Below are 27,960 nucleotides of genomic sequence, written 5' to 3' on the forward strand. Positions count from 1 at the left end.
TTTAAACTTCAGCTGTATCAAACAAACAAAAAAAAAAGTCTAACAAGCAACAATGCAATACAACAATACACTATAGTTAATAGGATACTCTATAATTCATTAATTTAAAAATAGCAAAACCAACCAAGAACGTGAACTGAATTTTACACATAGGTAACAAATTAAAAATAAAAATTGAATTAGCAAGCAATGACTTAATCCATTAGCTAATGTAATTGTCAGCAACAGCAAATAGGATAAGGTTTAACTGTTTAAGCATAGCACCTAATAGATTTCTTGTTTGGGGAGAATGTTACAAAACTGTTTCCCTATAGAATGAAATCCATAGTCCTGATTTTGAAAGCTGAGTTAACTAATAAGAAAAGTCATGTAGCATACAACATACCCAAGAATCATAGTTAGTCCAGTTTCAGACAAACCCAGTAGAGCATTTCCCCTATATCATGAGAGAAGAGATGAGTAAAAACAAATTGAAAGAGCATAAGCATTGACTAAACGGTCACGCACACATGATACAAGATCTAAAGACTAAAGAACATAAGCATTCTTTCCCAACATCTTATGATGAGTATTCTGCAATTTGAGAAGAAAACAAATATTCACACTGCAAAAATTATTCAAAAGGAAGATAGCTAAATGACTAGCAATTTATGAAATAACATGACGAAACAAAAGTGACATTGAATTTTTTAGACTAATTCTGCATAACCAAATTTTCTTCATTTATTAAATACACGTGTATTTTCACATATTTTCAATGTATATTTTGTTTTCTAATATATATTATATAAGGGTGATTGATTTTGTTGTAAATTCAGCACATTATTCGCAAGTAGAGTGGGATGAAGCTTCAAGAAATTTAAGTTTATTTTGCTTTGAATTAAGATTTTCTATCAAAATATGAATAGGAAAAACCCAATATGTCTTTTGAAAAATTTCATTTGTTTTTTTTATAGGGTAAAGTATACTTTTTGTCCCTGAAGTTTGACAAAAGTTTCAAAAATATTCCTAAGTTTTATTTTACTTCAATTTTGTCCCAAAAGTTTTCAATTTGCATCAAATATATCCTCGACGGCTAAATTTTTAAAAAATTTAAGACCAATTTAACAATAATGCATGAAAATTATGCTTGATTTGTTTGTGTTAAGGGTTGTTCTTATGAAATTGTTGTTGAATTGGTCTTAAATTTTTTGAAAAATTAGCCGTCAATGGTATATTTGATGCAAATCGAAAACTTTCAGGACAAAATTGAAACAAAATAAAACTTAGGAATATTTTTAAAACTTTTATCAAATTTCAGAGACAAAAAATATTCTTTACCTTTTTTATATTATCTATGTACATTCTTTTTCTCCCTTGTGTTGCATTATCTTGGAGTGATCTATCATTAAGTGACTGGTTTGTGTTTTTTTTTTTAGTATTAACCCCTCTTCTTATAATATAAAAGGGCTTACATAATTAATTGCCTTTTGTTCTTTGCTGTGGTTGGTAGAATCAATTTAATAATTGGTGTATTGTCTTTTTTTTTTTTTTTGGACTTGAATAATTGGTGTATTGTCTAAACAGAATATGACGTTAATTCAAAAATTGGGGTATATCTAAAACGAGCTCAACAATTATGTGCTTATTGAATGAACCACATTTATATAGGCCATTAGATTTTATTAGATGAAAATCAAAGACTAATATAAAAGAAGAACATTGATGGACTCTAATAAATATAGAATATCCTAGTACATAAATAAATGCTTTAAATGATAATACTTTAATACACAATACTTTAAACGACAACAGAATCTTTTATTCTTAAATAATTAAATATAAAATATATAAATATAAAATATATGAATATTTTTTATTTAATAAAATTAATTATTATGCCAAACTTTTTTATAATATTAAAAAATTATATTAAAATAATATTTTAAGCTGTAACATAAAAATATAAAATCATTAAAATTTTATTTTATATTACTTGATAAATAATTAAATTATTATATTCAAAATTTATTAACTAACTATTTTTATTAAAGATATTATTATATAATATCATTTTTCATAAAAATATTTTTAAAAAATAATTTACTTAAAATATTATATATAATACACTAAAATATTAATTTTTTATTTTTTTAATTTTTTTTAAAAAATAAAATAAATAATATAATTTTAAATACATACCTAAATAAAAAAATTAATATTTTCATGTATTATATATAACGTTTTAAATAAATTTTATTTTTATAAATATTTTGATAAAAAATTATATTATATAATAATATATTTAACAAAGTAATTAGTTAATAAATTTTAAATATAATAAACTAATTATTTGTTAAGTAATATAAAATAACTTTATTTATTTTATATTTTTATGTTGTAGTTTAAAATATTATTTTAATATTATAAAAAAATTTGTATAATAATTAATCTTAATGAATAAAAAAACTTATATTTTTTGTATTTATTTATTTTATATTTTTTAGAACAAAAAATTTTCTATTTTTATATAATAAAATATGTGATAATCTTCTTTTATATATATTAAGGGTGGTAAAACGGGCCGAATCCGTCGGGTCGACCCGCCGAATCTGCTAAAAAAGGTGGGTTGGGCTAGAATTTGAAACCTGTCAAATTAAAAAAATTTGCCAAATTATGTATATATGTTTCAATTATGTGACTTTATTTATTTTATTTTATTTTACAATTTCGTATATATGTTCAAATTATGTGACTTATTTTTTAAAATAAAGATGGTTCTATTGACAAATATTATTTTGAACAATTTTATTGAAGTTAAAAATTAAAAAATAAAAGATAGTAAAAAAATTATATTATAATTTGATTATTTTTTAATTAATTTTAATTAATTTTATTTTCAAAAAAGAAAAACAAAGTCAAATGGCTAGCATTTTGTACCCACTTTAGTTGGCAGGGCGGGCCGGCCCGTTCCGCTTATGGTGCGGGCCTAGGAGAGGCAGGGCACGTTGGGGCGGGCCGGCCCGCATTGCCACCCCTAATATATATATACTATCTAGTAATTTTTTATATATTAAATAATTATAATCATATAATAACATTGAAATCAGAAAACATTAAATCTGTTATCGTATAACTATTTAAAATATCATTTTAATATAATTTTTTAATATTATAAAAAAATTTTGCATAAAAATTTTGTGGGTTGGATGAATTTTTTTAATTTGGCAGGTTTCAAATTTTAGTCCGACCCACCTTTTTTAGCGAGTTTAGCGGGTCAACCCGACGGACTCGACCCGTTTTCCCACCCCTGATATATATATTAAGATTATCACATATTTTACTATATAAAGGTAGAAACTTTTTGTTCTAAAAAATATAAATTAAATAAATACAAAAAATTAAATTTTTTTATTCATTAAGATTAATCATTATTAAAATTTTTTTATAATATTAAAATGATATTTTAAATTACAATATAAAAATATAAAATAATTAAATTTATTTTATATTACTTGACAAATAATTAGATTATTATATTTAAAATTTATTAATTAATTACTTTATTAAATATATTATTATATCATATAATTTTTTATCAAAATATTTGCAAAAATAAAATTTATTTAAAAATTTATATATAATACATAAAAATATTAACTTTTTTATTTAGGTATGTATTTAAAATTATATTATTTATTCTATTTTTTTAAAAAAATTAAAAAAAATAAAAAAATTTAATATTTTCATGTATTATATATAATATTTTAAATAAATTATATTTTTATAAAAAATTATATTATATAATAATATCTTTAATAAACATAATTAGTTAATAAATTTTAAATATAATAATCTAATTATTTGTCAAGTAATATAAAATAAAATTTTAAGTATTTTATATTTTTATGTTAGTTATAGTTTAAAATATTATTTTAATATAATTTTTTAATATTATAAAAAAATTTTGCATAATAATTAATTTTATAAATAAAAAATACTCATATATTTTATATTTAATTATTTAAGAATAAAAAATTTTGTTACCGTTTAAAGTATTGTGTATTAAAGTATTGTCATTTAAAGCATTTATTTATATACTAGCATTTATTTATATACTAGAATATTCTATATTTATTAGAGTTCATCAATGTTCTTCTTTTATATTAGCCTTTGATTTTCATCTAATAAAATCTAATGACCTATATAAATGTGGCTCATTTAATAAGCACATAATTGTTGAGCTCGTTTTAGACATACCCGTCTAAAACGAGCACAACAATTAGGTGCTTATTGGATGCCCCACATCTATATAGACAATTAGATTTGATTAAATGAAAATCAAAAGCTAATATAAAAGAAGAGCATTGATGGACTCTAATAAATACAGAATATCCTAGTACATAAATAAATGTTTTAAATGGCAATACTTTAATACACAATACTTTAAAGGATAATAGAATCTTTTATTCTTAAATAATTAAATATAAAACATATAAATACAAAAATATAAGTATATTTTATTCAATAAGATTAATTATTATGCAAGAAATTTTTATGATATTAAAAAATTATATTAAAATAAAATTTTAAACTGTAACATAAAAATATAAAATAATTAAAATTTTATTTTACATTACTTGACAAATAATTAGATTATTATATTTAAAATTTATTAACTAACTAATTTTATTAAAGATATTATTATATAATATAATTTTTCATCAAAATATTTCAAAAATATAATTTATTTAAAATATTATATATAATATATGAAAATATTAACCTTTTTATTTTTCTTTTATTTTAAAAATAAAATAAATAATATAATTCTAAAAATATGCCTAACATATTACATATTTACTTATATTAGTAAAACCTAAACTAATCAAGCTTACGTAATTAAAAATATAAAATATATACATAAAAAAATAAAAGTATTTTAAAAATATTATGACATTTACACTAATTTTTCATATATATATATATATATATAAATTTAATTTGGTTGAGTTACAGAATAAAAAATTTAACTAAAAAAACAAAAAAATACTTGAAAATAATAAAAATAAAAAATAATCTTATTATAAATATATAATTTTAAATATTATATATATGAAACTTTAAATGTTAATTTTCATAAATAAAAAATATTTATTTTTTGTATTTATATGTTTTATATTTTTAATTACGTGAGTTTGATTAGTTTAGGTCTTACTAATATAAGTAAATATATAATGTGATAGGCATGTATTTAGAATTATATTATTTTTATTCCGGTTTTATAAAAATAAATTGAAAAAAATGAAAAAAGTTAATATTTTCATATATTATATATAATATTTTAAATAAATTATATTTTCAAAATATTTTGATGAAAAATTATTTTATATAATAATATCTTTAACAAAATTAGTTAATTAATAATTTTTTAATATAATAATCTAATTATTTGTCAAGTAATATAAAATAAATTTTAATTATTTTATATTTTTATGTTACATTTTAACATTTTATTTTAATATAATTTTTTAATATTATAAAAATTTATTGTATAATAATTAATTTTATTGAATAAAAAATACTCATATTTTTGTATTTATATGTTTTATATTTAATTATTTAAAAATAAAAGATTGTGTTGCCATTTAAAGTATTGCGTATTAAAGTATTGTCATCTAAAGCATTTATTTATGTACTAGGATATTCTGTATTATTATATTAGAATTTATCAATACTCTTCTTTCATATTAGCTTTTGATTTTTATCTAATTAAATCTAATAGTCTATATAAATGTGACGCATTCAATAAATACATAATTATTGTGCTCATTTTAGAGATACCTTATTACTAATCCTTGTACCTAAGGGTTTTTATATAGAACTATTTTTAATTCTATATCATAAGAACTATTCCTAAATTGTTATAAAAAGAATCTAAGTTAATTTTATATTAGCTATGTGGTGTAATAGGCATTACTTTTTGGGATATATAGTAGAATGAGCATCAAGTTATGTAAAATTTAAAATGTTTCATTTTGCCAATTATATACATTTTTCTTTTTAATCTTATTCATTGTTAAACACGATTAATTTTAGGCGTTTACAAGCAAATCATGGCAAATCAAGAAAAAAAAAATTTAGACCCAATATCACCAACTAGATTTAGACTTGTGCAATGCGTGAAAAATAATATTATAAATCTTTTGTTTATAATTTTTATATAATTAAAAATAATAAATATATTTTTATTTTATAATTAACTCTTATAACAAAGAATTATATTATAATAAATTCTATGACAATAATTATAATAAAAACTAATTTAGTAATCTATGTTTTATGAGAAAGTATTGGAAATCAATATTAATTGTGTATAATGTGTACAATGAAAAAAAAAAGTAAAATGATAATTAAAAATTAGATCATTAATTAATTATTTAATTTCAAATTTTAAAATTTGAAAAATTAGAATTAACATTTAAACCCATTCACACTACGTATGGTTATTTCTAATCTTACCGTAACATCCAATACACATCCAAAATTTACCGTCATCTTTTTCGATCCTCACCTCGTGTCACTGAATTCCTCGCCGACCATACCGACGCTGCCGCACCCTCCCACCGACACCGTCCTCACCTCCGCCGATCAGCCCAACGTGCCTCGCCCTCCGACGCTCAGCCTAACGTTGCTACCGCTGTTTTCGCACTTCTCTTCCGAATTTCTTCCATTCCTTCATGCCTCTTCTCACTAATGATACCACCATGCTCTTCTTCTTTTTCGGATCCAAACATGGTTTAGCTTCTTTCATGATTTGAGCCATATGCTTCATAACAGTGCCGCTTTCGTCATGCCTAGTCTTTCAAAATTATGTTTCACCACAATAGTCGTTTTTTCTGTTTATTCATCATCATCTTCTTCTTCTTCTATTTTAATGGTCAATTTATGATGGTCATTTCAGTAGGTATGCAGATGGTTATTTTAATTTTTATGTAAATGATTATTTTGATTGGATTGGATTTAATTATATATAATTAAAATATGTTAGATGTTCAATTCATTAAGTATATGGATGATTATTTTATCCTTAAGTGGATAGTTAATAAGGATTAAGTACGATTTTGGTCCCTACAATAGGGGTTGAAAATTTTTTTCATCCCTAACTTTTTTTTTCTTACAAAATCATTCTTAAGATTTACCCTAATTTTAAAATCATCATTTTTATAAAATTTTAATTTTTATTATTAAAATACCCTTAATTAAAAAAATATAAAATTAAAAAAATAAAGGGATTAATTGGGGGAAGGGATCAAGGGCGGGGGAAGAGGAAAGAGGAAAGGGGAAGGGATTACGAGAGGGAAGGGAGAAAGGAGGGGGGAGGGAGCCACCGTCGTACTGGGTTTGTCGCCACCATCGCTAACCCCGAAGAGAGAGAGGGATGCGCGAGTCAAAGGGATTCGCGTCCACCAATGCCGCCGGTCCTCGCCCCTAACCGCTCGATGTTGTTCCTCCCGCGCTCCTTGATGCTCTCTTCACGCGCTCATCCTTGCTCCCCGCATCCTATCCACGACCCTCTTCTTTTTCTTCTTCTTTGTGAACTGAATTTTTTATTTGTTTTACATAATCTAAATTTGTTGTGAAATTTGTTGTGAAATATCTGAATTTTTTACTTAGTGATTCTGATTTGGAATATCTGAATTTTTTGTTGTGGAATTTTTTTGTTTGTGGAATATCGATTTTGTCTATTGATGATATGGGTTTTGGATATGTTGATGTTGCTGCAATGTCATGCTATGTTGATTGGGTGAATTTCTACTTTTGATTTGGCTTGAATCTGGAATCTTGATGCTGCTGAAGATGAAGAAGCAAGGATGAAGAAGCAGAGCAAGAAAGGAAATGACACCTTAGGGACAATTTTGTAAGCAAAAAAAAGTTGGGTACGAAAAAATTTTTCAACCCCTACTTTAGGGACTGAAATCCCCCTTATTTTTATTAAGGGTGAGTGGCGTGTGGCAAATCAAGTAGCGACGGTGAAATGGGATGATTATTGATGAAGGTGGGGTGGCCGCCAATTGAAAAAGAAGAGAATATTGGAGTGAAATGTTTTAGTAAGTTAGGATTTCAGATGGTTATTTTTTTTTGAAATAATTAACTGAATTTTTTAAAAATTTAAAAAAATTGAGAGATTTAAAATTTAATGTGAAATAATTGAATGAGAGTTTTTTAATTTATTATTTATCTCTATTGGACTAAATAACTAATCCATTGTATACATTATCAAGATTTTTTATTCATGTCCCTAGCGGGATTTATATAGATTGAAGTATTTGCTTTAGTAAATGTTTGAATTTGTAAGTGTATTTTTTTGCACAATCACATTATAACAACATTTGTCATACGTAATTTTTTTAGTATAATTGTATTGGATTTGAATTTTTTATATTTTAAATTTTATTTTAGAGAGATTTTTCACTATTTATTTTATAGGTGGGACAAAAAATAATATGAAAGAAAAACTATTCAAAGAGTGAAAGATCATACTTTACACTATAAAATAAAAATTCAAAATTTAGAGAATGTAAATTCAAAAAATAATTTTCTTTTTTATTTGAACAAATCTAAAAAAACTTTCAGTATTTTTTTTTTAAAAAAAATCTAAATATATAGAATAAAATATCTCTTTTTTTTTGGAATTGCCAATCCAAAACTAACCCTTCCCTTCTTTTAGTCTTTTGTTTTCAAAGCAATTTCAAATTGCAAGCTTAAGTAAAAGAAAGTAGAAGCAAAAGAAATTTTTAATTTTTTTTTACCAAAAATATCTTTAGAAAGTAAGATAGCGACTAATAATCCCCCAAGCATTTGATAAATCAAGTTTCAACATGGATAGTCAAAAGTCACATCTAAATGCAACAAAATGCATAATGCATCTTGCTCAGTACTTTACATTAATCACAAAACAGTAATAAAATCTAGCAGGAATAATGTGGTGCAAAGCATAGCAGAAGAGTTAAATAACATTATTGTTCTTGTTCTTATCCTTATGCTTACTATTATCACTAGGGAGTAGCAAGAAACTCTCTTTATACACAGTACAACTTGGAAAGAAGTATCTTTCTTGTCAAAAATCACGAGGACATGTAAAATGTTGGAGCAGCTCTTCTCTGATATTATATTTGGCAAACTTTAATGGTCCAAATACTGGAGTAGTAGGATCTAGTGCGATAATATCACTATCATTGGATAAGCATAGAGGCTCAAACCTTAAACAAGGAATCTCATACAAAGTCCAAGATGAGTTCACTTTGTATTCCTTCATCACCCATATGTGTGTTTTACGTTCAACAAAGTCCTGATAATACAAGGCTAGGTATCCTCCTAGTGTGACAATTGTGGTAAGACCATGCCTACTGAGTTGCTCGGGCAAAGATATCTTTGAGAAACGTCTTTCCTTCAAATCAAATGTAAGAATACTTTCACGGTAATGTTCTTTATGAGAGTAATACAACCAATGAATAGAGCCATTCAAGAACAACCTAGGAGGTCGCCGCTTCATAAAACCCAATGGTTTGAGGAGTGCAGCATCAAGATTAATCCATGAATTGGTTCTCAAGGACAACTAGACAAACAATCTAAGTGTTGGCAGCCATCATCCTCCTCAGAAGCTACAACAATGAAGTAGTCATCCCGTAAGGCATCATAACCAAATCCATACAGAAGTGCATCACGGGGAAACTTTAAGCACCTGAGCTTACTACGATGAAACATACAAGAGTAAGATATTCTTTTTCTGAATCCGATGAGTGGGTTCCATACTACAAAAAAATATGGCTCTCGACTTAAGAGAACAAACTCTCTGCAGGATCCCATGACACAGAACGTAGAAGGTGGCTTCTTCTTGAAAGGGAAAGATACCTTTTTCAATTGGTAATTGTCGCCATTAAATACTTCTTCTAGGTAAATAAAGTAAGCTTCCGTGGAGTCTCCTAGCTGAACAAGGCATCCATGGGTGGGTGCGAGAGAGAGGTGAAGATGCGATTCCGCAGATCGGAAATTAGAGAGCACCAGAGCTTGGAAACGCACCTGAGGCGAGCGAGATGTCTGATCGGCACCCGCAGTAGAATTATGTGAATCAAGTCAAGAGGGAGGATATCGTGAATGTTCTTGCTCTTGTCATTCTTCTTCTTCTCCATGGTGGATTGCTTTTTTGCCTTGTGCTTCAGCCTTTTCTTCTTATCTATGATTGCTGAGCTTTTCGCAATTCATATACCAATTCACTCAACCCGGAACTTGAAATTGCTTTGAAAACATATCTTATCTTATTTATTTCATCTTTTTTTTTAAATTAAATAGAAAAAGTTAGTTCATCGATGAACTTTTTAAGAAACCTTTTTAAATATTAAAAATATTTAGTTTTATTTTGATTGAGAAAAAAGAACTTTTTAAATTAAATTATATAAAACGACATCTGTAAAAAGAAAACTTGCATCATTTCAATTCTTTTAAAGCTTTAATTTTAAGTTATATTCATAATTTTACCGTGATATGATATTTTTATTGCAATTATACCTAGCTAAAAAAAAACTTATGACAATCGTGAACGAAACAAAGAAAGAGAAGTTTTAGAATCAGAATAAAACTCATCATTGATCACAAATAATAAGAAAATAAAGTTTCAAAATTAAATTTGAAAAAAATAAAAATATATATGTGAAAAATGCGCTATATATTAGTGGAATTCAGTATTGGAAAGTGTTTTTTTTTCTAAATTTAAATAATGATAAGATTAAAATACTTTGAGAAATTGTGAAAATATAAATGTGGAAAGTAACAAACCACACCACAAAGCCAGTACAAGACAAAAAGAAAGAATCACCCAAAACCAACCTACAACTCAGCAACACAATTCCAACCTTATCATAAACTGTACCACCATAATTCTAGAAACATCTTTTTTGCCTTGCTGTAAAAGATGTTGCCAATCATAGAATTACCCAAGTTTCACCACTCAATAATGAGCTGTAGTTTTAGCCCTATTGTATATATATAGCTACCATTTTTATTTGTAATGCAAGAAGAATATAACATTCTTTTCACTCATTGGTCATTGTCTTTTGCTCTCTCTATTTTTCTGCACTTTTAGTGTTCTGTCTTTGATGGTATCAGAGCTCCAATAGGGGCCTGCTGCACATCCACACCATGTCTCAGAACAACCAAGAAAAAAATTGATGTTACCCAATCACCATCCAGTCCATACTATATTCACCCAAGTGAAACACCCTCTACTGTCCTCGTCTCTCCGCCACTCACCGGCGACAACTACCATCAATGGTCTCGTGTTTTCTCCATTGCACTTATCTCAAAGAACAAGATAGGTTTTCTGGATGGAACCATCCCAACTCCAGCCACCGATGACCCGCTCTTCCCTTCCTGGGGTAGATGCAACACATTGGTCTCCTCCTGGATTTTCAATTCCCTCTCAGCGCCCATTGCTCAGAGCGTCATTTATTTCGACTATGCAGAAGCAATTTGGGAAGATCTTCGCAACAGATTCTCACAAGGAGACTTGCTCCGTGTTGCTGAGCTACAAGAACAAATTTATTGCCTCAAGCAAGGATCTCTCTCCGTCACTCAATACCACACCGCCCTCCGAGCACTATGGGAAGAGCACGACACGTACCGCCCCGTCAAACCCTGCATATGCCCGGCACGGTCTTACCACGACCAAAACTTCATCATTCGGTTCCTCAAAGGCCTAGACGACCGCTTCACTGTTGTTCGATCCCAAATCTTGCTCATTGACCCCCTTCCACCGGAAAGCAAAGTCTTCAACATGGTGATTCAACACGAGCGCCAACTCCAAGGAGGCGGTAGTGTTCTCGACGAGCCCATCTCCCTCACCAACGCCGTCATCACGCCACAACGGCGCCTAAATCCCGGGCGCGGCCGCGAACGCATCACCAATGGTGGACGCAGTGGAGCCGAAAAAGTATGCGTCTACTGTGGGCGAACCGGCCACACCGTCGACGAGTGCTACGGCAAGCATGGCTATCCACTTGGCCACCCACGCTACCCCGGCCGTCCTCGGTTCAATGATTGCAGCAACTCCACCGCCTCCTACACCAATGCCGCTGCCGCCAACCCTAATTCCTCATATCAACAACAACTCAGCAAAACCGGATCAAGCAAAGAAGAGACCTACCCAACTTCTGGGCCTAGTTTGTCACAAGCCCAATATCAATCTCTCTTAGCTCTTCTCCACAATGTTCATGGGTAGCAGTTGCAGACAAACCCACACCACAAAGTCAAAATGGGCCATCTGAGGCCAAGTCTGGTATCACTGTTACACATACAAACACTGCATATTGTTCTTTTCATTTCTCATCCCATTTATCACCTAACACACCTTCTATAAGCTCACACAACAATGGCAAATGGATACTAGATTCAGGAGCCACTGACCATATCTGTTCTTCATTATCATATTTTCAAATGCACCACAAGATCAAACCGATACATGTTTACCTTCCAAATAATTCCATTATCACTGCACACTATTGTGGGTCAATAAATTTCTCACCACACCTAACTTTGCACAACGTTTTATATATTCCTGGTTTCACCTTCAATATTTTATCTATCTCTAAACTAATCACAACTCTCTCATGTCAATTGCTCTTCTCTGAATTTTTCTGCCAAATACAGGATGCGAAATCCTTGAAGATGATTGGTTCGGCTGAATTGAGAGATGGATTGTACTACCTAGCCGACAAGTTGCAACCACAAAAACCCATTAGGACCAACAGTTCCACCAACTTAGCCAATGTTAACAACTTCATCACAACCCCAATCACAGATAGCAATGTATGGCATTGTAGGCTAGGCCACCTCTTGGACCAAAGATTAAGAGAACTCCACCATCAATTTCCTTTTATTAATCCACATGTCAATGAATCTTGTGATGTCTGTCATATGGCAAAACAAAAGCGATTGTCTTTTCCTTTGAGTACAAATAATGCATCCAAACCTTTTGAATTAATACATTTAGACATTTGGGGCCTTTTTCCAAAATATCAATACATGGGCACAAATATTTTTTAACTATTATTGATGATTTTAGTAGATTTACTTGGATAATCTTACTAAAATCAAAAGGAGAAGTTGGCACAAAAATTCAGAACTTCATCGCCTTAGTCAAAAATCAATTTGGCACCAATGTCAAAACCATTAGATCCGACAATGGCCTTGAATTCCTTCTTAATGATTTTTATGCCAAAAAAAGGCATTCACCACCAAAAGTCTTGTGTCGAAACACCACAACAAAACGGAAGGGTAGAACGCAAACACCAACACATACTCAATGTCGCTAGAGCTTTAATGTTCCAATCAAACCTCCCCCCATCCTTTTGGTCCTATGCTGTAAACCATGTTGTCTTCTTAATAAACAGAGTTCCCTCACCAATCATTCAAAACAAAACTCCATTTCAACTTCTCTTCCACAAACCACCTGATTTTCACTCACTCAAAGTTTTTGGATGCTTATGCTATGCCTCCACCCTCACCAACCACCGTTCAAAGTTTGATCCCCGAGCTAGAAGAGGTGTTTTCATAGGTTTCAAAACCGGCACAAAAGGCTTCATCATACTAGACTTAGACACCCGTGAGATTTTCATCTCCAGAAATGTCCAATTCATTGAGTCATGCCTCCCTTTTTACAAACAAACTCAACCTGACCAAAACCCTTCCAACCCTCCCAACATCCTTCCCCAATCACCCACCATCTTTGAAGAACCCAATCCACAACCACCACACTTAGCAACATCCCAACCTTCATCAAGCACAATTCAAACACCCACAACGGCTCAAACCAACAACGATGGAACTCCCCTCCCCCACACAAACATAAGTCCAATTCCTTCTTCTATCACTTCCCCAGCCCAAACCACCTCGTCCACTCTTCCCACAACCCCAACCACACTACCCATTCCCGCTGCACCCCGCCGCTCCAATAGAACCCATGCCCCACCGCGCAACTTGGCAGACTACTATTGCAATCTCTCTCTCACAACGCCGCACCAACCATCTTCAAGATGCCAGCATCCAATCTCACACTCACTCTCGTATACACGAGTCTCACCCCATCACCGACGCTTCCTCTTCTCCGTCTCCACAGAAGCCGAGCCACGAACATTCGCAGATGCCAAAACTCAGCCATGTTGGCGTGACGCCATGCGAGCTGAAATTTTGGCCCTAGAACAAAATCAAACTTGGGACATTGTCGACACTCCCACTGATGTGAAGCCCATAGGTTGTCGCTGGGTCTATCGCATCAAACGCCAGCCCGACGGCAGCATTGAACGCCACAAAGCGCGACTGGTGGCAAAAGGATATGCACAAATTGAAGGGGTGGATTACCTTGAAACCTTTTCTCCGGTGGTAAAGATCACCACCATTCGAGTCCTCCTTGCTCTGGCCTCCATCAATAATTGGACACTGCACCAGTTAGACGTCCACAACGCCTACCTCCATGGTGACCTCCTTGAAACTGTGTACATGAGCTTGCCACCTGGTTTAACACCTTCCAAGCCTGGTCAGTGTTGTCGTTTAAGGAAGTCTTTGTATGGCCTTAAACAATCAGGAAGACAATGGTATGAGAAGCTCAGCTCCTTTTTACTCTCGTGTGGATACCAGCAGACCCTGACGGATTACAGCCTATTCTTCAAAAAATCTGGTAAAGCATTTACTGCCCTCCTTGTCTATGTCGATGATATAGTTGTCACTGGTAGCTCTGTTTCTGAGATTGAATCCATTAAGGCTGCCTTAGATTCTAAGTTCAAAATTAAGGATCTTGGCACACTTAAATATTTTCTTGGCATTGAGGTAGCGCATTCAGCTGCTGGCCTCTACCTTTGCCAACGAAAATACTATTTGGACATTATCATTGATGCTGGTCTTACCGCTGCCAAACCCTCGTCTACCCCAATGGATGACTCCATTCGCCTCAGCCAAAACACCGGAGAACCCCTTGATGATATCACTGCCTACCGACGGCTCATTGGCCGCCTCATTTACCTCACCACAACCAGGCCTGACATTACCTTTGCTACTCAACAATTGAGCCAATTTGTCCATAACCCAAGCAAAATTCACTTTAATGCAACCCTCCGCATTCTCAAATACTTAAAAGGATCGCCAGGCAAAGGCATCTTTTTTCCAAGGGACTCCCCCCTCCAAATCTCTGGTTTTATTGATGCCGATTGGGGACGCTGTCCCGACACTCGCCGATCTACCACTGGATATTGTTTCTTCCTTGAAAAATCTCTCATATCCTGGAAAACCAAGAAACAGGACACAGTATCTTGTTCCTCAGCCGAAGCAGAGTATCGAGCTCTCTCTACAACTACCAAGGAATTACTATGGCTACTCAACTTGTTTCAGGCTCTCAACATCAATTGCATCCGCCCACCCGCGCTATACTGTGATAATCAAAGCGCCCTCCACATCGCTGCCAACCCTGTCTTCCATGAGAGAACTAAACATCTCGAAGTGGATTGCCACTTAGTTCGCGAAAAAGTTCAAGCTGGACTTTTGCACCTCCTTCCCGTTTCCTCCTCCAACCAACTTGCGGATGTCTTCACCAAAGCACTGCCACCCCGCCTTTTTACTGTCAACATATCCAAGCTGGGATTGAAAGACATCTTTCAATCTTCAGCTTGCGGGGGGCTAACAAACCACACCACAAAGCCAGTACAAGACAAAAAGAAAGAATCACCCAAAACCAACCTACAATTCAGCAACACAATTCCAACCTTATCAGAAACTGTACCACCATAATTCTAGAAACATCTTTTTTGCCTTGCTGTAAAAGATGTTGCCAATCATAGAATTATCCAAGTTTCACCACTCAATAATGAGCTATAGTTTCAACCCTATTGTATATATATAGCTACCATTTTCATTTGTAATGCAAGAAGAATATAACATTTTTTTCACTCATTGGTCATTGTCTTTTGCTCTCTCTATTTTCCTGCACTTTTAGTGTTCTGTCTTTGAGAAAGAAATTAAAATTTGGAAGTAACTGAAAATTTAGAGAAATAATTAAATTCTTAATTAGATGAAAAATTAAGATTAAGGATATATATTTTTTTTTCAATCGATAATTTTCAGAACACATCTTAACAAAATTTAAAAAAAAAAACAGATAAATTTGCTATTATGTAAAACTGTAGAATTTAAGAAAAAAAGATAAATTTGTTATTATGTAGAGGAGACCACTTACATGAAAATGTTCAAAACATCTTTTTTTATGAATTTTTATTTTCAACCAATCAAATTATAGCATATAAAACCGGTTAAACCATATATTTTTGTTAAAATTAAACCAAATAAATTAATTTAAATCAAAAATCAAATAAACCAAATTTTAAACCAATTTAAATTAATTTTTTATTATATATATATATATATATATATAAAATAATTATCATATTTTTATTATACAAAATGATTAAAATATATCTATTACTTTTTCTATAATATTAGTTACCAAAAATACCCTAACTCCTAACCCTCCATTCTCTCTGCCGTCGCTCTCCTTTTCTCCGCCAACCTCCTCCACTCTCATCGCCGTCCGCCACCCTCCCCCTCTCACTCTTCCACGTCTAACTCTCAAGGTCACCGCGCCGTCGTCGCGCGCATGACACTCACCCGAGGGGAACAGTCGTCCCCGGAGGCAGAATCATCCACCATCCTGCTCCCCTCTCCGCCGCTCTGGCTCTTTGGCTCTGCAACTACATGTTTCTCTACCTCTAACTATCTGCGACAGTGTAACTGCATCTCTTCCTCTCTGGTCTCTGGTTCGCTGTTGCTCTTCTTCTCGCCTTCGCCGCCAGTTCAGGTAAGACCTCCCCTTTATCCTCTTCAAAGTTCAATCTGTTGTATTTGTGCTATATTGTTTTCTTCTGTGGTTTATTCTGAATATGCTTATGGTGTATTATTGATGATTCTGTTAAGTTTTGAGTTATTAATTTACTGAATTTTTATTTGAATTCAGTTTATTGATATTGAATTAATGCTGTTGAGATTGATTTATAAATCCAATCTGTTGTACTTATGCTGTATCGAATTTTTCTTCCGAGTTACTAATCTGTATGATTGAATCTTTTCTGTTGCATTGAACTGAATTCATTTATTTATTAAATTTTTCAGTTGAATTTTGCTAAGCTGCATCTTGTTTTACTTGAATTTTGTTGTTGTTGAATCTTGAATTCTTATTATTGAGTTCTGATTTTAACTACTTTCAGTTATTATAGCAGATAAATCATCAAAAAACAACTGATATTGTTTAGATATTTAAAGCAACATGTTGTGCAACAACTAGAAAAGAGAGAAGCACAAGTAATTGAGAAGGAACAACAGCAGGCAACGGTGGTGGCACCACGAGAGAAAAAGGAACCACCGGCTACTGTGTTGGCAGAATCTGTGGAAACGGAAACAGAGCAGGCACTAGTGGTGATAACTGATAAGAATAGAGGAATGGAACCACATCAGACATTAGTAGTTAGTGGGAAAAAAACTAAGTGGAAAATAATGGTGTGCTTGCTTATCTACTGCATTAGCTAAACAAAAATAATTAAGCAGCACTTTCTTGATTATCCCTGACCCTATTATGTAGTCAATTCGATGCACAAATAGAATTGAAGTTAGTCCACAAGTTGGAACATGAAGCCATATTTTTTTTCCCTTTGCTCTCTCCCTCTCTCTCCTCTCCCTCTTGTCTTTCAAACACATCTTATTTTGGATGATGTATTATAGTAGTGTATCAATTGTTACAAAGTAGAGACCCAAGATACATAAATAGAATAACTTTTATAACAGAAATGATAAGCGTATTTTTTCATTTACGTTTAGTTGTCAAAAATATTTTGCTTTTATAAATATCATACTATCTCTTATTATTAAGGTAATTTTTAAATTTTCATTCTACAAATATGAATATTTTACACACCAAAAATCAACTATTATATTTTAATGTGTATTTATATGTTTAACTTTATATAATTTAAATTTATATTTTGTGTTAGCATGTATTAAATAATACTTATACAAAATTGCATATAATTTTAATTACATAGAATATTTAACGTTTTATTGTTTCATCACAAGTGCATAAGGCACCCCAATGACAAAAAAAGAACGCGAAGAAGAAACGTGCAATGCTGCTAAGAGTTAGAGTGTATCTACACCTTCTCACTAATGAAATTGGTTTTTGTTAAGTTTAAACCAATTTAGTTGAACTTAGTTGCCAAAAAGACTTGGAAATATAGCGGGACTGAAAAAAATAATACAAAAATCATAAAATGGCATTTGTATTTCATTCCTCCAAAGTGAATACAAAAGGCATATGCATCCAGGTGCAGTGTCAAGTTGAAGCGCACCATAGCTAATAATACCACCAACCGCCTCAGCATTCTCTGAGAAAACTGAACACAACAAAATACACAACAAATCACTGTTTTCACTTCTATCAATGTTGCTCTCAGTTGAGCACATGCATAAGGCTTCCTGTAGTTTGAAGCAGGCACATACTTCCGTGACCTTTTTGCAATAGCACTTGTACTACTGCTTCTAAAATGATCTGACATGAAAAGTGCAAGCTACGAAGCAATCCTCAAGTTATCAACAACAGCTTGATTTTCAAGAATGTTCAAGTCATTTAAGTGCTTCAGATGTAAGATTGCTGTACAAGCAGAGAGTATAATAGCATCCAACTCCTCATCCCTGTAAGATAGCTGAAATAGAAAAACAATTCAATCACTGTATGTGTTAATAATTGGAAGATATGTGTCCACACACACACCCTTTACCATTGGATAGATCCTTCATCCAATCCAATGGTGAAGAAGGGTTGTTTGTTTAGGGTTGGAAGGAAAATGAGTACAAAGAGTTTCTTCTCTAAAAGACAGCACAAACTAAGTTTATTGACAGCACACAATTTTCATGCAACATCAGCAAACATAGCGTTTCATCAATAACCAAAATCACAGGGGAAGACGTTGGCTCATATAGATCATTAACTGCTATACAGGAAATTGAAGTCAAGAATACATTATACATTGAATGAAGAATGAACCAATTTCGCATACACAAAGGTAAAATGAGACCCAAGTTTTGCACCTTTGCAACTAGCAGAAAAAAACTGATAAAAAACACTAAAGCTATAACTCCTATGAAAAAAAGAAAAACCTTTTTCTATTTAGACGAAATTAAATCCATAACAACAAAATCAAATTTACATTGTCACAAGGCAAGCAATGGGAAAGAAATGTTTGTTTTGTTTCTTTCTTTCTTCCTTCCTTCCCATTCCCTTGATCACACTAATTGTCCAATCAATTGTTCAACCTAGTAAGTAATAACTAATAACACTGCCAAATCAAAATGCTACACAAAGAAAAAAGGACACAAAGTGATAAAAGAAGGGAGCAGGGTGTGGAACTAATAAAATCAGAACGGCTAAAAGTACAGCATGATTGGTAATCCTTCCCAGAAGCCTTGCATTGCAGTGCCATAACATATCATATTATCAAATCTGAGTTAACTCCACCAACCAAAAGTTCAATTGAAGCGCCTAGCATGATCATCAATGTGCATAAAGACAAATTAGTTGTTCCACACAAGAGAAAACCCCCCAATGTAATGTCATTTGTCTTCTCATTTGTTTACATAGGATGAAGCTTTGGCAAATAAGTTTCAATATCAATAATGCATTCACAACCAGACTAGTTTTCTTTCTTTTTTTTAATTCTATATACGTAAAAGTGAAAAAATTATTCCATAAAAATTCTATAATCAGTACCATATTCATCTCAATGATTATTTTCAGCAACAAAAAATTAGCTTAGTGATAGTTTCAACAACAAATTATTCAGGGTTCAGTGATAATCAGTGACGAATTGACAGTCGGTGATTATTTTCAGCAACAAAAGGGTGACTAGTTCAGTGATATTTTCAGCACCAAAATCAAAGGCAGCAACAAAACAGAAAAGGAAAGAACTGGGGAATTTGTAGGAACTCACCAAATTGGGACCAGCTTCTGGTTGTTCGAAGGAAGCTGGCGGCAAGGAGGAATCCCCGGCAACGAGCGCAACGTAGGTGCGGGACTGACTGCGAGACGGTGACGAGACAGGGTACGACAAAGACGACCAGTCCCAGGACCAGCTGCTTCTGCCTCCGGCGACGACGAGGGTAGGGAAGGCGCGCGAGCGCGACTGAGTGCGAGACCAGAGACCGTGATAGAGACCGGAGCCAAGAGAGCGACGACGAGTTGAGTGTGACACCAGACAGTGAGAGACTGGAGCCGAGAGAGGGAGAGAGCTTGGTGCGAGAGCAATGAGCCACAGTGAGAGATGAGAGGACTCGAGCTTCAGAGAGAGAGAGAGAGAGAGAGACGGTGAGGGAGGAGAAGGTCGCTTAAGAACGCTGAGTGACGTCGTATCAGAAATTTAATAAAAAAAATAATTAAGCATGATCCGGTCCGGTTTATTTAAACCAACCAGATCGAACCGGGTTTAAATGCACCAATCACAATGTGATACATTAGCAACTTTAAAAAAAGATGTTTTGAACATCTTTATGGGAGTATCCCCTTATGTAGAATTGTAGAAGTAGTGAAGTTGACTATTGAAATTGTTTCTATTATATATAAATAAACTATTATGTAAAGGTGTCAATTATTAATAGCTTAAAAATTAAAAAAAAGGTGCTTTAATTAATACAATTTTAAAAATGCATTCAATTTTGATAGTTCTATTTTATTTTATCATTCCATGTATTTCTTACAAAACTGTGCAAGTTCAATTAAAATAAAGAAAACACAAAGAATAAATCATAATGATTTGTCATCCAATAATAAATTGAACAGATCTTACTATTTAAATACAGGTATTTGTGAAGATTCTATTTTCTAATATAAGTAGTACTTAGAAGAAGTCTCTATATATTTTGATAAAAATATGTAAGTCATCTTATTTGGTTATATTTTAGATATAGAAAGCAAAGATTTAAAATTGAGAGTCTATCATAAAATTGATGCTTGTTGATAATATGATACCTATGCGAAAAAAAGTTGGCCCCATTCATACTCATTCAACTTTTATACTTTAGCAAATTATATGATAAGTGTTTTATACGTATTTATGACCAAGTGTTATTTTCCATAAGAAAAGGCATTGAACTTGTCTACGAACATTGTCATTAAATTTCCATTTGCAAGCTATGAATTTTTATACAACAAAGTATTTTATTTCAAAATCAAATACTATATGTTTTCTTAATTCTTTTCTGTCTTTATCATTTTCTCATAAAAAATAAAATAATAAATTACAGATTAATCTTCCATCTAAATATAATTAGACATTTTGTTCATTGTAGTTACGGCTTCATTTATTTCAAAAATTGTTGAGTTTAAAGAAATAACAAAAAATTAATTAATAATCACTAAATATTATTTTTGGGTTAAAAATCTAATTAAATATATAATTAGTTTGCTAAAGTGTACAGAAAATTAATATAAAACAAACTGATCCAACAACAAACTTTAGACCTACATAAATTTATGGCTCAAGAGAATATTTATTATTTATACCAACAAACTGATCCAACAACAAACTTTAGACCTACATAAATTTATTATTTATACCAACAATTTTTTTTTTATCAAAAATGAAAGCAGGCCAAATCAAGCAAAAAGAGAAGAATCATAACTAGCCAAAAAATAAGTTTAAAGCCTAATTAATGATCCAAGCCCATTCACTTACTCAAAGGGGTGCTAACTAAGAATTAAAACTCCATTTACATCTGAACTAAACACAAGTCACCAAACCAAATTTTCTCTTCTCTCTCTTTTCTCTCACCCACGTTAAGTTAAAAAAGAAGACAAGAAAGAAGAAACCTGATTAGAGCTCAAATCAGAAGTGAAAAAGTAAATTACTATTTTCAAGCAAAGAAGAAGAAAGCTAAAGAAGCTAGAGTTCAAAAATAAATATCACATCCAAAGGCAAAATCAAAAAAATCTTTCCTTATTTGAGTTTCATTAAATATTGTTGAAAAAAATCCTCCTTTTGCAAGCATATAATAGGAAGTCCGATTCAAATGAAGGTTATGGAGTTTTGCAAGAAATCAATAGTCAGAAAAGAAATTTGAAGGCAAAGCACAAACAAAGCGATCGGATTTAAGAAGCAATATGAAAATAATGAAAGAGAAGATGGAAAGTATGGATACATTATTCAATCACTACTGTTACTCTATCTCTCTTCTGTGTCATTGCTGCTGATATTGGGGAAGAAGTCAAACAAGTTGTTGAAACCAAGTTTCAAGCTTTTGAAATTTTACTCTTCTATTAAAGGGGTAAACAGTCAAGGATTGGAGTAAGGAGTGATAGTACGAAGTTTGTATTTCTATAGCTTACAGAGCTATACCTTTTTCTCTTTCATGGTTCTCAATTGAATATTCTATTTTCTCAATTTAATCTTTCTTTGTTACAATGAAAAAAACATTGCAGTGAGGAATTTAAAAAAAAAAGTCATTGAGTGAAAAAAAGGCAGAGAGAGTTAGATTTGGAGAAAAGTCAAATCTTTATTTCAGAAATTTTTTTGTGAAACAACCCAATTTCCAGCATGTCATGACCAATACCAGTCGTCAGATGTTACCCTCTTGTTAAACCCTAAGACTCTAAACTACATAGTATTTATATTAATATGAGCCTGTAGAGTGATCTAAACGTGCATGTTTAAGCGTGAGTTATATTAGATTATTTTCTATGATGATAGGTGTATAATACAATTATAAAATGAAAAGCGAAAATCACAGATAGATATATCACATAGATAAGCCAAGAGTTGAGTTTCGTAGAAAAGATTTGTCATAGACTACATAATAGACTGATAATATATAATATATATACATACTCATATACTAAGCACCGAACTCCGGCTTCGCAAAAGCCACCCTAGACTGGAGTTGGACTACTAGTACAAAAGATACTAACCCCTCATAAGATATACTAAAAGCGAGAAAAATATCCTATATTATTATCTGTCTATGTTCCCCCAATGCGGCAAACTCCTACAGACTCGAAGTCAGGTCGATGATCATCGCATCCTCCCAAGATAGAGTAGTATCAGGTAGTGTCTCATTAGAAGGAGTCGACACGAAGCTATCACACTGGATCAATATGACGTCCTCTCCATAGAAACCGAACTGAGCATCGATCAGCTCCAAAGGCTGATAGTCCGGCACAGCCTCCACCGGTGTCAAAGGCTCAGGTGCGGGGTCAAACCAATCAGGATAGATAGACGCGTGTCAAAAAGCGTCTCTGGCTCTATCTGATAAAAATGCTGTGGCGGAAAAGGAGAGATGAAGATAATCAGGTTGTAACTCAGATAGTAGAAGGTCGTAAGGAAAATCAGAATCAAACTCCTAAGAGAGAAAGAGGATGAGAGAAAGATCGCTCTGGGAGCATGTATATCCGCGTACTCAACTCACCTCATAGGAAGGTGCTGCTCCATGAGAGGTCATCGTAGCGGGCTAGTAGAGGATACTCAAAGAAGATGACTCTCGAATCTATCTGTGAGTTGGGGAAGAAAGGGGGATGAGAAACAAAGGTTCCCATCAAGAAAATAATGTAGAATAAAAAAATTTTTCGTGCTAACCTAAGTTTTATGGGAAATTAGTGGTGTTGCCTACTAATAAGTTTTTATTACCACATTTGATAAAAGCACAAACAAAGAAAGAACAAACATAATGTAAAGCATAAGTAGAAATGAAAAACACACAATCAATCACATAAAAATGCACAAACAGGTATGATGCATGCCTCATCTTAGTGTAGGCCATGAGCTCATGTGTCGATTTTCTACTCACTTTTATAGAATTATAGATTATGTATTTATATTTCTATTATTTGAGTCAGCTCGTGAGCTCGAGCCAACTCGTGAGCTTAAGAAATAGGCTCGATTGTTAATGAGTCGAACCGTGAGCCAAGCTCAATTTTTGTGAGTCAAGCTTGAGCTTGGTCTAGCTCGGCTTAACTCGGCTCACTTTCAGCCCTAGTCTCCACACTCACTGGCTAGGCAGTCTCAACTCCGCACTACCAGGTGGCCATCTCGCAATCTTAGGTCTTTTACTTTTCTTTGGGACACCGTGCAGCAATCTTTTGCTTATCTCACTTATTCGTATACTACCATGATATATCTCAAGAAATTCTCTATTCTTAGCTTCACATTCTCTGATACTATGTTGCCTAAATTTTTTAAGTCTTTTATATTTTTAGTGACTCTCTACTATTTTATTATTACATTTTCTCATAGAGACCTTTGTATTATCAGGACTTACTTATTGACTAACTTAGATCACACTTCTCCTAATAAGCATCATTATTATTTAACTCATAGGTAATTATTAATCAATTTATTAGCTTCACTCTAATTTACCTTTTTAACCCTAATCTCTTTTTATTTGTTATCTAATTTTCTCTTATTAATCTAAAGTGTTACCTTTCCTATAGGTCTTTGAGTTATTATCCTAATTTTTATCTCTTATTTTTCTAATCCTTTATTAGGATCCTTTTCTAGACTTAACCTTCTCTTTTTATTCCAAATTAAACCTAGATAACTTATGTAGTATTTTATTTTCTAACCTTAGGACTCCTATTTAATGTTTCTTATCCTAAACTTCATTACTTACAAGATTAATCCTATTATTTATCTAACTTGTTTAAGTGTTACTCTTCACATATTCTCCTTAGACTCATATTCTAGATTTAAACCTCTTTTACTTATCTTTTTTTTTTCATTCTTTTAATTATTCACTTATGTTATATCTTGGTGTCTTTTTGAATTATGAAGCTTCACCCCAAATACATTTCAATGTTTGACCAAATATATACATTTGGACATAGCCCTCATGTCTCAAGTAGCATTCATTATCAATCAAGAATGCAATTCATTACATAATCAATATACATATAATTTATGCATCATTCTCTTTCAAAGAAAGCACATAAACATCAATCATCAAACATAGAAGTCACACAATAATATCCTCTTACTTTAGCCTTGTTATTCACTTTAGAATACGTTAGAGACACTATATTTCTAAAATAAGGACAACTTGACAATTAATGAAAAAGAAGGATTATGACCGCGACTTTAGAGTAATGGAAGATTCGAGGCGGAACTCTTTCTAGCCCTTGAAATACTAGACTCCAACTTTGCTCTTTAAAGTTTCTAAGGATGATTATCTAAACCAAAGAGAATAAGATGACCTCTCATGAAGATTCTTCAAAACCGAAAAGAGAGGATAAGAAATAAGAGTGATTTATGCACTTTACCTTGTTGGATATTCGGAAAAAAAAAGGAAGACGAAAAATGGAGGATCAAACTAAAAATCTCGATTCTTGAAAGAATGGCGAAATGCTCCTTGATTTACTGAAGTGAAAGTGTATGGAATCAACACAAGATCACTTTTTTTTCTTCTCTTAAGGCTTCAACCTCTCTTTCTCTCTAATTTCTTTTCTTTTTCACTTACTAAATGTACTTAGGGTCCATTTAGGAAACTCCAAAAGTTACTTTTTATTTTTTACTTTTGACTTATAAAAAGTTATATTAATAGTATTTGATACAATTTTTTAGATAAACTTTTAACTTTCAAAAAGTTATTTTAAAGATCTCATTCCTCAAATCATCTCAGGCTCACAAGCCCCTTTTTTTCAAAGCAAGTTCCTTTTTTTTTAAAACAAAGCCACTCTCGGCATCCTCTTTCCAAAACTTCCATAACCATGGCAAGTTAAAGATTTATTTTGAAATATTCTAAATCATCCATCCAACAACGGGATTTTATAACAAAGATTCCTCGGCATAGTCTCAAGTCTTTAGGGGAGATTAACATAACTCATTTCCTCAAATTCACTTAAAATCATTAAAACATTGGCTTCCTGATTTGAGTAACAAAAATAGGATCTAAGCCAAACCGAGTCATGTACTCAATTACTCTTTTCAAAGCCATTTCCTTTACTTAAACAAAAACCAGCTTCAACCCCATGAGAAATTCTAAAGCGTTTCAAACTGCTCAAAAATTGTTTTAGTCTTGCAAAAATTCAGGACTCAAGGAGTACTTAAAATTTTTCCAAAACATTTTAGAATGAGACTTGTCAATAGACGCTCGGGTTCTTTCAAATTCATTGAAACTTCTCTAATTGAAACCCCCAAGTCAAATTCAAAGGCATAAACCCTTTTCACATTCAAACAGCCTTAAAGCATAAGTTTCATCTAAATAACTTGTTCACAAGGGAAATGTAATACTTTGCTTAAGAAATAAGACTAAATCACAATTTTCTTTTTAATAATTCATTTCAAAAGCATTAGTCATCCCTTTCTTAATAATTTAGATAAAATAGTAGAAGTCGTTAACTCGTAAGTTTCCGAATAACATTTTAGTAAAGTCCCGGATTCTATCGGAATTTCGGCAGCACCTACCCTAAAACTTGGACTTTGCTACCCGGTTCGGGTCCCAACAAAACCGTTCCACAATCCTTTTCAACAGTCCAAAATCCAAAATCAGTTCAAAGGCAAGCCAAATCTAACAGTCACCTCATTTCCCTATTTCAAGGAAACCATTTCAAAATCAAATCATCATCAGCCGAATAAACTCATTTCTAAAGCTTTAAAGAAACCGTTCAACAACAATTCGTTTATCAAAACTGAATCAATTAAAGCAAACCAGGCTGAATCCAAAAGAGTATTATATTTTCCACATTTTCAAGAAAATCAACTCAACTCAAATCGATTTCCAACGGATTAAACTCGATCTCAAATCTTTAAAAGAATTCAACTTCAAAAACATTCCATTTCACAAAACCGCACAACAATCCAACCAAACAACATTCATAATCATTCGAGACAATCAAACAATATATAAGGCTGATACAATCACCAAATACACATTGTCTCACATCAGTATCCATATGTAATAATTTTAATATATAAAACATATAGTTTTCGGAAGAAGCCCCTACCTCAAAACGCAAAACCCTAGCCCAAACGCCTCATAAAGTTCTTTTCGTCTCAACCCAAAATTACCGGCAATCAAAACCTCGGCTCTGCTTGCTCTCTCAAAAGCAGAAACAGCTACAAGCGGCATAAGCAAACCAGATTCTAACTCCTAACACATTAATACTGCAAAGACCTTAATATACATAACAAGACATTGACGCGGATATTTTCGAAACGTAAAATAATTACTGTAATACGAAAATGAAACAGCAACAGCCTCTGAACCGGTTTGGCGGTAGCTCCGGCAGCCACCTCCAGCGGCAGCGGCGACCCGACTCCGAAGACGGTGACTGAAACCAACATGCCGTGACAATAAAACTCCCATAATCTCACAAGAAACGAAAACCAAGTTCGAAACCCTTACCGGCATACTTTTCCGGCGACGGTAATGGCGTTTCCCAGTGGCCAGGCACAGCGGCGCGAGTCAACACGGAACCAGATAGAGCGGCGGCAGCTCGTCAGTGGCAGCGGCTTCCTCTGGCGGCGCAGGCAATGGCGCACTGGTAGCGGCAAAGCATGACGGCGCTTCTCTTCCTCGCGTTGTCAGCGACCGTAGCGACCTCTCCCTGGTGCGTCCTTGACTTGCACGCTTTCTTCCTCCGTCGATCGGCATCGGCGAGCGGCAGGGCATGACGGAAGCCCCGACGACGGCGACCCACGACCACCCTCTTCCTCGCGTAGCTATCTATCTCGACATCTCTCTTTCCTCTGTTCGCAGTTCATGGCATCGGCGAGGGCGGCTTCTACGGCGACGGCAAGGAGGCTCGCGACGGTAACAGGCGGCGTCAGACCCTAGCACTGGCGGTGGCGACTCAGCAGGACGCGTTGGCGGTGGTGGTACCACGCCGCAGTAGCGCGCGATGGAGATGGCGAC

General features: G+C 32.8%; 2 protein-coding genes and 1 long non-coding RNA gene across 3 annotated transcripts; 2 read left to right on the forward strand and 1 right to left on the reverse strand.

Annotated features, from left to right (window-relative positions):
* Positions 1-7,735: 7,735 nt before the first annotated feature.
* On the forward strand, positions 7,736-12,256 carry LOC140180746 (uncharacterized). Its single transcript, XM_072222035.1, has 2 exons — positions 7,736-7,786; positions 11,123-12,256. Exons 1-2 carry the CDS (start codon positions 7,736-7,738, stop codon positions 12,254-12,256), a joined length of 1,185 nt encoding a protein of 394 aa, XP_072078136.1.
* A 4,219-nt stretch (positions 12,257-16,475) lies between these two features.
* LOC112766969 (uncharacterized) lies at positions 16,476-17,859 on the forward strand. Its single transcript, XR_003184642.3, has 2 exons — positions 16,476-16,876; positions 17,283-17,859. It is a non-coding gene; the product is annotated as an uncharacterized lncRNA (long non-coding RNA).
* A 472-nt stretch (positions 17,860-18,331) lies between these two features.
* LOC112766886 (uncharacterized) lies at positions 18,332-27,699 on the reverse strand. The gene is made up of 5 exons (XM_072222036.1): positions 27,516-27,699; positions 27,276-27,376; positions 27,050-27,195; positions 20,055-20,457; positions 18,332-18,770 (listed from the first exon to the last, which is right to left on the reverse strand). The coding sequence occupies exons 1-5, from the start codon at positions 27,697-27,699 to the stop codon at positions 18,636-18,638; spliced, it is 969 nt and encodes a 322-aa protein (XP_072078137.1). The 3' UTR covers positions 18,332-18,635.
* Positions 27,700-27,960: the final 261 nt, after the last annotated feature.

The sequence above is a fragment of the Arachis hypogaea genome, chromosome 17, assembly GCF_003086295.3.
Source record: "Arachis hypogaea cultivar Tifrunner chromosome 17, arahy.Tifrunner.gnm2.J5K5, whole genome shotgun sequence".
In the NCBI taxonomy this organism is placed as follows: Eukaryota; Viridiplantae; Streptophyta; class Magnoliopsida; order Fabales; family Fabaceae; genus Arachis; species Arachis hypogaea.